The 13,503-nt window shown below is 39.8% G+C and overlaps 1 protein-coding gene across 1 annotated transcript; it reads right to left on the bottom strand.

Annotated features, from left to right (window-relative positions):
- Positions 1 to 1,247: 1,247 nt before the first annotated feature.
- Positions 1,248 to 1,667, bottom strand: FAM237B (family with sequence similarity 237 member B). Its single transcript, XM_036327099.1, has one exon. It carries the CDS (start codon positions 1,665 to 1,667, stop codon positions 1,248 to 1,250), a length of 420 nt encoding a protein of 139 aa, XP_036182992.1.
- Positions 1,668 to 13,503: the final 11,836 nt, after the last annotated feature.

Here is a 13,503-nt window from a genome sequence, read left to right as displayed (position 1 = left end):
TTATGACATGCATTTTAAAGTGTTGATCTAAGCTAAAACTGCATATTACATTTTCCTGTCTTCATTACCCATCATCCCAATTTCCTCATCTACTTCATGTTGCCCTACTATTTGGTATATTTCTTTAAAACTTCAGATCATTTTTGGAATAAGATGCGAGATATACATAGGAAATATAAAAAATTACTGAGCTAACACAAGACAAAAATCCCGCCAAACTGCACTTTACTAAAATAAAGTTTCTTACTGCCTTTCTGTTTGTTATTCCTTTTTATTTTATTTTTAAAATCTTTACTGTGTTGTTATTCCTTTTTAAAAATGAAGATAACAAAAACAAGAAAATACAAAATACTTTAATACATAAGATGGCTCAGTGATGAAATGCACATATCAAAGTCACACAGTACACTACATCAAAATTAAATATTTTTAGAACAATACTGGCATTAATCTGGCACAATTTTAAAATCAAAGTTATGTATAAGATACCTTATAAAATTGATTACAATTTTACTCCACTGACTGTTGCATAAAAAAATGTTACATTTGCATTTTAAGTGGAATTTTTAAAAGATGCTTTACAAAGATGCCTTGTAAGCAAGAAACAACAAATCACCTGAAAAGATGGAAATGATCATTCAATGGCCATAAGGCAATTACACACATCAACAAAAATACAACCATCAATATTAAAAAATTAGAAATAACAATTTTGATAAACACTACAGGAAATACTTGACCTCATTAATACTGGCAGAGTTAAACTTTCAGGTTGGTGTCATCTTGCTGGAGATATTTTCCATGTTCTCTCTCAAATGTAAAATTCACGTTTGGTAAAATCCAGCCCTACAAGGTTACAGAGGAGAAATTGTGAATATTTATTATAATATGACTCTTAAGATTCCATCCTTTTAAACAACTCTATTAAAAATTAATTTCTAATGCCCAATGTCTAACAATTTCTTCAACAAATGAAATATGAATAATTAAGTGTTAAATGAGTTTCTTATGAACTGTATATGGGGGGAAATAAGATAATAATTCTAATGATCTATCAAAGAGTATTATATTCCAAGGTTATATAAAATCAAGTATTTGTATGTCAGAGCTCCTGAGGTTTCTACATGATATAAAATCAATAAAAAAAAAATGGAAATCAAAGCTGATCGTATTAGGAAAAAATATGACAAGTTTGTTGGATAAACTTGAAAAACCAAAATGATTAAGTATTTAAGAAAACTAAACTGTTATTCTCTTAAATACACATTTAAATTACCTCCTGTTATCTTCTGTGGAAAATTATACTTAAGAGGCATCACCTGTCTTCTGCCCAGTCCATGAGATCTTGAAAGCAAGCAGTCTACATACATGTCCCAGAAATCCTGAGCTATGCTTAAGAAGACATTGTAATGTCTAGGACGCTGGAATTTCTGCAAGAACAACATGAAATTCCAGAAGGCATCCACATTGTATTCTATCTTGAGTTCCCTGAAATTTATCAAAGTCAAAGAGCAAGCATTCCAGCACTGGAGATCAATGTCTTCCGTGATCCCTGGGCTGGCACTGGCAAGCACTCCCTTTTGAAACTCAAAATCGGCATTAACCAGATTGATGAGCACCATGCACCCCAGTGGTAGGCAGAACCATCTTCTTGTGGCAAAGTCCATATTCTGTACGGAAAAAAAGAGAGAGAGAAAGAGAGAGGATATGTCGCTAACTTGAAAAGAAAATTATCAAATTAATGATCTCTTTAAATCTAAAAAAAAAAATTCTAAGTAATACATATTCGCTTTTGATCCAGCTAAATTGGCCTACTATGTACTTGGTTTTCTTCTAAGTTGCCGACTCACAGACCATCCTTTGAAAGGATATTACAATTACAATTTGTTTACCAATATTCTAATAAACAGTCTTCAGGAGCCACTGAGATCCAACACATGTTTATGAAGATGCCATAGATGCATTTTATTATTAGAGCTGGAAGAAACCTTAAAAAGTGTGTGCTCTAACCTTCTCCCTTTACAGATTGGAAACATTCTCCGTGATACGGCTCTGTAAGGGCTCAGCCTCCTGTCTCCCTAGCCAAGACTCTGACCACAACACATTCCAACTAAGTGGGCCTAAATGCAGCCCATGATGTGTAACCAGGAGGGAAAAGTTTACTCAAATGGTGGACACTCAAACACCATTTTAAGTTTCAGAGTTACTGATATTGAAATGTTCTTTCCTTTTTATTCATTGAAAAATATTTGTTAGACATAGAGGGTCCGGTGGGCCTGTGGCTTCTCCCAGGTTGTTGGGGAGCTGGATGGCGATTAACATCCATCCATGAAGCAGGAAGACAATAAAGGTGATACAAGCTAATATGACATGGCGCAGGGCCAAGGATACTCAGCCAACTCTTGACATATTCTAATGGCTCTTTGCACAAGTTTCCCTGCCAACTGGTAGCTCAGTAAACCAGCCTAAAACACCTGGGTGCAAGTCCAGGACTGAAACCGGCTTGGAAGGGCCACAGAACTGCCATCTCAGGCTGGCCTTGGAGACGCCCCTACACACGAGCTTGACAGCCAGGGTAGAGGCGTGCAGTTGTGCAGACAGATCTAGAAGACAGGACTCATCTTCCCCTGTATACCGCCGTCTGCCGCCTCCCCCAAAAAGTTAGGATGAAAAGACAAAGCAAATGAAACGAATTCAGGTGATTAAGGTCCTTTCACAACGTCGAAAACTGTACAGATTAGTGACAGGGAGGGACTGGGTATTAGGAGAGAACTTTTCCCCGTAACTTCCAGGCGACGCTCCCTGACCATGCCCTCCTCCCGGGTGGGGTCACCTGGACGCAGCAGGGCTCCCCGCAGGAATGGGGGACCTCTCGTCGGCGTCCAAGCGCGCGTCCTGGCGCGGTGTCCTGCGCGCGCTGCACTCGCCAGGGGAACGCGTGCTGCTTCTGCCTCCGAGGGACAGCGGGTCTCAACTCTCTCGGGAGGAACCCGGGTCCTGCAAGCCCTCACCCCCTGCCCAGCGGGACCCACCCCTGGGGCAGGCGAAAGGCGGGAAGCCGGTCTGCTAGCGCTGCCCCGGCGCCCCGAGCTCACCCAGCTCACCTGTCTGTGCCGCTCCACGCTCCGCACCACGCTCCGGGCTGGGAGGCTCTGGTTCTGCTGCCGCCGCGGGGCTCCGGACTCAGCCCCACAGCCAGGACCGCGCTCCTTTTCTAGGGACAGAGGGAGGGGGCGCGTCCCGGAGGCCCCGCCTCACCTTGCCCACCTTCCCAGCCCCGAGATCCCGGGGCCAGAGCCTGCGCCAACGCCACCGTTCAGCCTCTCCTCTCTCCAGCCTCCCCGAGTTTCCTCAAATCACAGCGGCTCGGGTCTTCCTCCTCTGATATTACTTTATTTTTCCTTTCCCTCCTTGAAAAGAACCTTCACAGCAGTAGTCTACACACCCAAGCTGTCTCCTCCCTCGACCCTGCAGCCTCCACGCCCTGTTCTATCCAGAGAAAAAGTTCCCAAAAGTTGTCCAGTGGTATGAGTTCTTTATATATTTTACTTTATTACTTTGGGTATTAGGTCCTTATCAAAGCCAGCGCTTAGAAATATCTTCTCCCATTTGGTTGGCTGTGGGTTTTTGTTCATGGTTTATTTAAGATGATTTTAATTTAAAAAAATGCTTGGCTTGGGAAACATTTGCTTAGGATAGGTTTTGTTTGGGATATAATAATACATTAGATGGATTAATTAACTTGACCAACTGTTAAATCTAAACTACTACATGAGTTTATCACAGCAATTTTTAAATGTATTGTGTGTATTTGAGTCCCACCCCTGCCCCTTCTTTTTGCAACAGTAAGATACTAGTACCTTCTCACTCACACCTGTTAAAATGGCTATTATCATTAAGACAAGAAATAAGTGTTAGAGAGGATGTGGAGTAAAGGGAACCATCATACACTGCTGGTGGGAATGTAAATGGGTGCAACCACTATGGAAAACAGTATGGAGGTTCCTCCAAAAATTAACAATTGGCTTGGCCGAGGTGGCTCAGTGGTCGAGCCATGAACCAGGAGGTTACAGTTCAATTCCCAGTCAGGACACATGCCAGGGTTGCAGCTCAATCCCCAATGGGGGTTATGCAGGAGGCAGCTGATTGATGATTCTCTTTCATCATTGATGTTTTTATCTCTCTCTCCCTCCCTCTCCCTTCTTCTCTCTGAAATCAATACAAACATATTTTAAACAATATAGTTACCACCTGACCCAGCAATCCCTCTTCTGGGCAATTACCCCTAAAAAATTGAAAATGCTTATGTTACAGGCAAAGTGACAAGACATCAGTTCTTGTCTTCTTGAAGGAAAGATTTGAATGAAGAGACAAAGTGTAGCAAAGTAAAAATTTATTGGCGGGAGCAAAAATATACTCAGGACAGTGAAACAAGGAAGGGCATAGAAGAAGTAACAAGAGAGCCTAGCTTGGGCTGCTTTGGCTCACTGGGAAGTCAGAGAAAAGGGGCCTTGGGGACAGGTTCAGAGGGTGAACCTGGAATGAGCTGCTGCTGCCCATTGCTCCCTGGTTGCAAGTCTCCTGGGGTCCCTTAGAGGAAGAAGGGGGAAGGGATGGCCTGTGCGTGCTCCCCTGGGACCTTCATCTTGAGCATATTTATGTCTCTCTTGCAGGTGGAAATCTTAGGGGAGGTCACAGGGGAGGGTCTCCATAGACTATTCATCAGATTTCCAGGGGTGCTCTTTCAGGGTCCTGGTATCCGCTGATTGGTCAGAGCCAAGGCAGGGGGTCTTTAGTCAATGCAGTTGGTCCTGAGGCCAGCCATGGAGTCACTGGTCTGGTTTTGCTGCTTTTCTGGGCCTGGAGTTGAAATACAACTGAGGCCTAGATGTTATTTTTAGGGAGGAAAAGGTCAGGGGGGGGTCTAAACCACATGAGTAGCCATATAAAAAGTTATGGGGTCCAAGCCTCATGATCAGCAATTTTCTATGGGAGGAAAGGTTACCCTGGGGCTGGGGATTGGGAGTTGGGGGGTGGGGGGATCTTGTTTTCCCAGTTTTGCCCGTTACTAGGCATCCAGGGTTTTCTGCCCTGGTGAGTTTCTGTATCTGGCCCATCTTCCTTGCTCTGCTCATGTCTGTCTTACTACCTATTACACTTATTTCTAAAGATATGTGTACCCTTATATTCATTGCAGCACTATTCACAATAGCCAAGACATGGAAACAACCTAAGTGTCCCTCGATGGGTGTGGTACATATATACAATATAAACTACTCAGCCTTAAAAATGGTGAAATATTGCCATTTGCAACAACATGGATGGATCTTGAGGATTTCATGCTAAGTTAAATAAGGCTGATGAAAAATGATAGCCATATGATTTCACTCATATGTGGAATATAAATCGGAAAGCAACAAACAAACAAAACAAACTCTTAGATAAGACAAGTATGGTGGTTATCAGAGGGGAAGTGACTAGACTGGATGGTGAACACACTGCAATATACAGACCATGTATTTCAGAATTGTGTACCTGAAACTTACATAATGGTACTAACCAATGTTACCCCAATAAAGATAATTTTAAAAGAAAATGTGATTGATACATGCAATGGAATGCTTTTTTTAAAAATCATCTTCACCAGAAGCAATATGTTCATCACTATCCTATCATGATCATCCTGTTCCCAGCATGTTCCCATTGTCCCCAGACTTCATCTCTGAGTTATATCAGAGAGCATTCTCCCTTTCTCCCCATCACTTTTGACCCTGACCCCATTTCAGAGTCCCTTCCACTTAATTTAGCCTTGCTTCTGCAATTAGGTGTTCATTTTACTACATTACTGTGCACTTATTTGTATTTGTCATCCACTACACGTTGTCTTTTTTTCCATGAGAACCTGTGATCTTCCCTATGAATTTATAAAAATACTGTCTTTATTTCATGTTGTTGTTGTTGTTTTAATGACCGACATACAATACCATGGGCACTCAAGATTTTCAGCTGGTTTCTACTTCATATTCATGATAATTCTCTTCACTTAGGAAGTTTTATCAGCTTTCTGCAAGACACACCTAAGATTTCCTGGGTTAGTCAGGCAGTGGGCTATTCATTTGTCCCCATGCTTCCTGCCTTCCAGTCACTTAGCTGCAGTTCTGTCATACGCGTGTGTAACCCCCTTCTCCTTTGTGCAGCATGCTTCTGCAGGAAACACTGCCCTCACCGCACCACACTGAATTCAGAAGAGTACTCCACACAGAGCAGGGACATGCTGACTGACTAATGATGCTGAATATCTACAAAAGAAAAAATGTTCAGCTCATTGACTTTCTGACTCATTATAATGAAGGACATTAATTTAAAATATCTACGATTGCAATTGCCTCTAATAAACCTTAATAACAATGTATTTATCAAAGTGTGATTCAATGACCTTGGAAGAAAAAAGAGCAGGAAACTGAGATGAAACAAATAAGTACCCTGCAGAGAAAACAAGGAGTCCCTGACTGCTGACTAATTGAAGGGAAAGAAGGCATTTTTTATTATTTTTTCAGGAACACAGGAGACGATGATAAACAAAATACTGTCTCTGCCATAGAGAGAGAGAAACATTCAGGAGAGAAGCTGAAAAAAAGACCATTGATCCTTACTCCTGCCCAAAAGGACCATTGGTATAAAATATTTTGTTGTCACTTCTTAAGAAAAGCAAGAAACAAAAGTTTGTCTTAGGTTTAGTTTATCTTTATCTTGAGTATAGCTAAAACATAGAAAGTGCATAAACATCATTATTCTAGGATCTTCATTATACTGTTTGCATTTTTAGTGGTTTATTTTTTATTTTTTTATTTATTGTTGACAGTATTGCAGACATCCCCCATTTTACCCCCTTTTGTCCCCCTCCACCCAGTTCCCACCCACCCAGGCCTTCCCCACAGTATTGTCAGTGTCCATAAGTTATACATATATGTTCTTTGGTTAATTTCTTCCCATGTCCCCTCCAACCACCTTATTCTGTTCCACACATCCACACCTCTGGACCTGTTTGTTCATCAGTTTACTTGGTTCATTAGATTCCACATATGAGTGAGATCATGAGATATTTGTCTTTTTCTGTTATTTCGCTTAGCATAATAATCTCCGGGCCCATCCATGTTGTCTCAAAAGGTAAGCACTCCTTGTTTTTTACAGCTGCATAGTATTCCATTGTGTAAACGTACCATGGCTTTTTTATCTAATTATCTCCCAGTGGGCACTTGGGCTGTTTCCAGATATTAGTTATTTTAAATAATGCTGCTATGAACATAGTGGTGTATATATTCTTTCTGATTGGTGTTTTGAGATTCTTAGGATATATTCCCAGAAGTGGGGTTGCTGGGTCAAATGGCAGTTCCATTTTAAATTTTTAAAAAATAATTAAAAAATTTTTTTTTCTTTTTTTTCTTAATCCTCACCCAAGCATATTTCCTCCCACCCCCATTGGCTTTTAGAGAGAGGGAAAGAGAGGGAGGGAAGGGAAGAGAGAGAGAGTAATATTGATGTGAGAGAGACACATCAGCGGGGGATTAAATCTGCAACCCAGGTATCTGCTGTTGACCTGGAATTGAACCCAGTGACCCTTTGGTGCACTGGCTGACACTCTAACCACTAAGCCACAATGGCCAGGGCCCATTTTAAATGTTTTGAGGCAACTCCATACTGTTTACCACAGTGACTGCACCAATCTGCATTGTACTAGGGCTCCCTTTTCTCCATATCGTAGCCAGCATTTGTTTGCTGATTTATTGATAGTAGCCATTCTGGCAGGTGTGAGGTAATACCTCATTATAGTTTTAATTTGCATCTCTCTGGTGATCAGTGATTTGAGCATTTTTTCATATCTATTGGCCATCTGTATGTCCTCTTTGGAGAAGTGTCTATTCAGGTCCTTTGCCCATTTCTAAATTGGATTGTTTGTCTTTCTGGTGGTGAGTTGCATGAGTTCTTTGTATATTTTGGAAATTAACCCCTTATCAGATGTATCATTGGCAAATATGTTCTCCCATACAGTGGGTTTCCTTTTCATTTTGTTGGTGGTTTCTTTTACTATGCCGAAGCTTTTCAGTTTGATGTAGTCCCATTTATTTTTTCCTTTGTTTCTCTTTCCCTAGAAGATGTATCAGTGAAGATACTGCTACATAAGATATCTGAAATTTTACTGCCTATGTTTTCTTCTGAAATTTTATGGTTTTGTGACTTACATTTAAGTCTTTTATTCATTTTGAGTTTATTCTTGTGTATGGTGTAAGTTGGTGGTCATTTCATTTTTTTGCATGTACCTGTCCAATTTGCCCAACTCCATTTGTTGAAGAGACTATCTTTACTCCATTGTATGCTCTTGTCTCCTTTGTCAACTGTTAATTGACCATAAAGGTATGGGTCAATTTCTGGGGTCTTGGTCTGTTCCATTGGTCTATAAGCCTGTTCTTATTCCAGTAACAGACTATTTTCTTACAATGGCTTTGTAGCATAGTTTGACCGGTATTATGATCCCTCAAACTTTGTTCTTCTTTCTCAAGATTGCTGAGGCTATTCAAGGTCTTTTTTGGTTCTATATAAATGCCTGGAATATTTGTTTTAGATCTGTGAAATATGCCACTGATATTTTAATAGGGATTGCGTTGAATCTGCTTTGGGTAGTATGGACATTTTAATTATGTTAATTCTTCCAATCCATGAACACTGTGTATGCTTCCACGTGTTTGTATCTTCCTCTATTTCCTTTTTCAATGCTCTAGAGATTTTCAAGTATGGGTCTTTCAGTTGCTTGGTTAAGTTTATTCCAGGTATCTTATTTTCTTTTTGTTATTGCAATGGTATTAGAGATTTTTTTTTTTTTTTTAGTTTATCTTTCTGAGTTCATTATTGATGTATAAAAGTGCCATAGGTTTCTGGATGTTAATTGTGTATCCTGCTACTTTGCCAAATTCAATTATTAAATCTAGCAGTGTTTTGGTGGAGTCTTTAGGGTTTTTATGTGCAATATCCATGTCATCTGTGAATAATGAGAGTTTTACTTCCTCATTTACAATTTCGATGCCTTTGATTTTTTTCTTCTTGTCTGATCACTGTGGCTAGGACTTCCAGTACTATCTCTATATATAAAAGCCTAAGTGACCATTATGACTGGTCGACCAAATGACTGGTAGACCAGTCACTATGATGCGCACTGACCACCAGGGGGCAGACGCTCAATGCAGGAGCTGCCCCCTGGTGGTCAGTGTGCTCCCACAGCCAACCTCCCTCTATTGGCCCAGATCACCTGCCAGGACCCCACCTGTGCAGGAACATTGAATGACAAGTTATAGCCAACATATCAAGATGAAGTAAATGCTTCATACTAAAGTAAGATGTCAGACCCAAATTCATATTTTTTAAAGAAATGATCACAAAATTATTGGACTGATGAGGTCCTCCAGTTCCAATGGACAGGGATAGGGGTTGCCTGATCCCTTCTTCATGCTCATGTAGATGTGTGGGGACCTCCAAGAATCCTGCTGAGAGAGCAAACTGTCTTACCCCTGCAGTGGTTAGGCATAATGACTGCAGTCTGCCAATGCTTTTTTCTAGAGAAGAATATTCTAGCTGGCTACTTTACGATATGGTAGTATTAGAGACAAACTATATAAGAATATACTGATATAAACATTCATTTTCTTATTTTGAATTATTCTTTAAAAATCTAAGAATTCTATTTTACTGTAAATGGCTACTGCTTTATGAAGTATCAGTAACAAGCAACAATGAAAATGGCTTAGGTACATGAGAATCCTGAATATATTATTGACTTTCCTGCTGCATGAGCACTCTTGTTTTGGACAAGCAGGAAGCATCATTATCAAAGGGCTTCCTGATAATTCCACTGCCATTCTTCTGCCTGTAGATGATTAAAAGAAAGTATATAAAAAAGAAAACAATCAATGACTCATAGTATAGCAATAGCCCCTTAAGATATTTTTATTCCTCTAGTACAGCGGTTCTCAACCTGTGGGTTGCGACCCCTTTGGCAGTCGAATGACCCCCTTTCACAGAGGTCGCCTAAGACCATCCTGCATATCAGATATTTACATTACGATTCATAATAGTAGCAACATTACAGTTATAAAGTAGCAACGAAAATAATTTTATGGTTGGGTCACAACATGAGGAACTGTATTTAAAGGGCCAGAAGGTTGAGAACCACTGCTCTAGTACAAGTGGTTAATAATGGGGGGCTTACAAACATGATTCAATTAATTCTTAGGATTTCTATAAATATTTCTAAGAAAGTAAACTTTCAATGATACCCTTCCTATTAAAAACAGGATGCATTAAGAGCAAAGTAAATTCATGTTCTTTAGGAATAAGTTTTATCCACTCACTGAATTCTGGTATCAGAAATATTAAAATTTGCTTCTTTCTTTCATTAGCACCACTACTCTGCTTTATTATTTTTGCTTAATAATTCTAAAAATCAAGGCAGTTTTCTAGTACATAGCTGTGTGTGTGTGAGATAAATTAGTTACTCAGTGATTGTTATATGAATGGATGAATGAACAAACCATAAATCCTTAGGAAGAAGACAATAAGATAAAGCCACTTTTTTAAAAAATATATTTTATTGATTTATTACAGAGAGGAAGGGAGAGGGATAGAGAGCCAGAAACATCGATGAGAGAGAAACATGGATCAGTTACCTCCTGCACATCTCCTACTGGGGATGTGCCAGCAACCAAGGTACATGCCCTTGACCGGAATCGAACCTGGGACCTTTTAGTCCACAGGCCAATGCTCTATCCCTGAGCCAAACCGGTTAGGGCACTTTTTTTTTTTTTCTTTACATAGGTTTTATTTCAGGACAAAAATTGTATGGCCTAAGGCCCTCACTTTGACAATGCTACATTTTAATTTAGAGAGAGGAAGAGCTTACCTGGTATATAGCTCTCATTTGTTCAATCCACTTGATTTAATTGTACAGTGTAAGGCCCCAATTTATAATGGTTCTTAGATAACGATATTTTGAATAGCATGAAATGAAAAGAATATTTGAGGTTACTTTTGGGGATTATAAGGCTAATGAGTGAGAATAACTCTATGCCCCACTTCAGGTGATTCATATGTCAGAGGAATTAGCAATCCAGCTACTGTCTTTCTTAAGAATAAATTAATTATCATGAGTGTGCAGGGCGGGGGGGGGGAGGTGGGGGGTTAATCGGGGGGGGGGGGATGAGGACACATTTGTAATACCTTAACTAATAATTTTAAAAAAACCTAAAAAAATAAGAATTAATTAATTAATTAATATTCAGAAAATATATACTGAGTCCAAGGCCTGAGCTAGATGGACCCTGTTAGGTTATATTAAAAAGGATAAAATGTTGATAGCTAAATAGTTGGAGATGGCAATGTATCCAGCTTTTTAAAAAATATTTTTCAACATTAAGGTGGCAAGAAGATATGAAAACAGAACTTCCAAGAAAGCAACATCATAAATGTTCTCAACTGGAACATGGACATGATGGCTGGAACTACAGCAGTCATTCTGAGACCATGAGGGGTCTTGAATACAGTGATATGACCAAATTTGTTATTTAAGGGGTGGGGCGGGGGAAAGAAACATCCCTAGAGATCATTATGGATAAAGGATTACAGTGAAGAAGAGCTTTGGGTTATATTATTTCCTTTATATATGAAAGCTAGTGAAGCTTGATGACAATTAGGTTATAGAATCAATAAAATAATTGGGCTAGAATGAATCTTATAGAAGCAAAGTCAGCTGTGATATTCTGTTATATTAGTGATACCAAGAAGCCTCCTGTTTCCACATATGTCCTACACTGAAGGATCTCCTACAATATAGCTTGAATTTTTTTTTTGTAGTAGTTACAAAAAGTAAAAAAATAAATGCTCTGAGAGAATTAACATACTGACTTAAAAGTCATGTCAACTAGTAACATACAGGTATCAAATCCATGCCTGTGAATCAGTTTATGGGCACTATCAGAGGAAGGCAGAAAGTTACCTAGTACCTGTAGTAAGAAGAAGTAACTATAAAGAAGAGAAGGGGGTGCATAAAAGAGAGGTTGTGAATACTAAAAAGAAAAACAGCTATTGGCTCAGTGGATAGAGCGTCGGCCTGCGGACTGAAGGATCCCAGGTTTGATTCTGGCCAGGGGCATGTACCTTGGTTGCGGGCACATCCCCAGTAGGGGGTGTGCAGGAGGCAGCTGATAGATATTTCTGACTCTCTATCCTTCTCCCTTCCTCTCTGTAAAAAATCAGTAAAATATATATATAAAAACCCCACCTATTATTTCAACATTTTGTCTTTGAGATGGCTCTGGGAGAGGAAATGCAGAGGAAGCCTTTTGTAATTAAGTACTAGTTAATCCAATTTAATGATTACTGCTTGCTAACCTATAATGTTCATAACAAAAATTATAGATGCTGAAGAGTATCAGAAAGTTAATCTTACAGTATGTGGAGGTAAACTATTACATCTTGAATAACTATATTAATATAGAGAAGTGGGATGGATAAAACAATAAAATTATGTGTATGGTTCTACATGTAGTGAGGTACTTTCATTTATATGCTGCGTAGGAAACTTCCTGGGAATTTGAGTATAGTTGTTGTCTCATAAAGAGAGACCTGAATACGCACTTATAAAGGCTTATGTATTTACACACTTAATCTCCTTCTTTTCCATCTGGGTTAGGCTTATAGTCGATGTCACAGGAAACATCTGCTAAGCAGATCTGAAAGATCTGCCCATCCACCAAAAATCTCTCCCGCTGACCTGCTATGGCACCTGAAAATTCCAGCAATAGAGATATCTGTCTTGAATGAAGTAACCAGAAGCTGTTTAGTAGGCAATTATTTTTACTAGCAGTAACTTTCTGCTGATTCCAGCTAGAAACATCTTGACACAATTAATTAGTCAGACTGGCTAGCCAGTCCTTGCTACTATCCCCCAAATAAAGTAGGGGCTGGGTACGTTTTGGTATGAGAGTAAAGAAAGAGGAAACTAAGATGCCTGCGGAGGAAGGAAGACCACAATAGGAGTTCCCTGGAGGGCCCTGGGAAATGAGTTTCTGGTGTAGAGGGAAGATCCTGTCACTCTAGGAAATTAATGAACACCAGTGAGAGGGGTGTGAAATTGATGACAGACTTCACCTTTGCTGTTTCTAACCTAGTTATGGACAAGCAGAACCAAAGCATGATAGACAAAAGTGGGGATCTAATTAACAGGGTAAGAAGACACAAAGTCAATTTAGATAACCTACAAAGAAGAGAATAAAGCCCTAATAGTTTTGGCTCAGTGGATAGAGCGTTGGCCTGCAGACTAAAGGGTCCCGGGTTCGATTCTGGTCAAGTACCTTGGTTGCAGTTGTCAGCACATCCCCAGTGGGGGGTGTGCAGGAGGCAGCTGATCGATGTTTCTCTCTCATCCATGTTTCTAACTCTATCCCTCTCCCTTCCTCT

The sequence above is a fragment of the Myotis myotis genome, unplaced genomic scaffold (assembly GCF_014108235.1).
Source record: "Myotis myotis isolate mMyoMyo1 unplaced genomic scaffold, mMyoMyo1.p scaffold_m19_p_11, whole genome shotgun sequence".
NCBI lineage: Eukaryota > Metazoa > Chordata > Mammalia > Chiroptera > Vespertilionidae > Myotis > Myotis myotis.
This window is presented reverse-complemented; position numbering and strand designations above follow the sequence as displayed.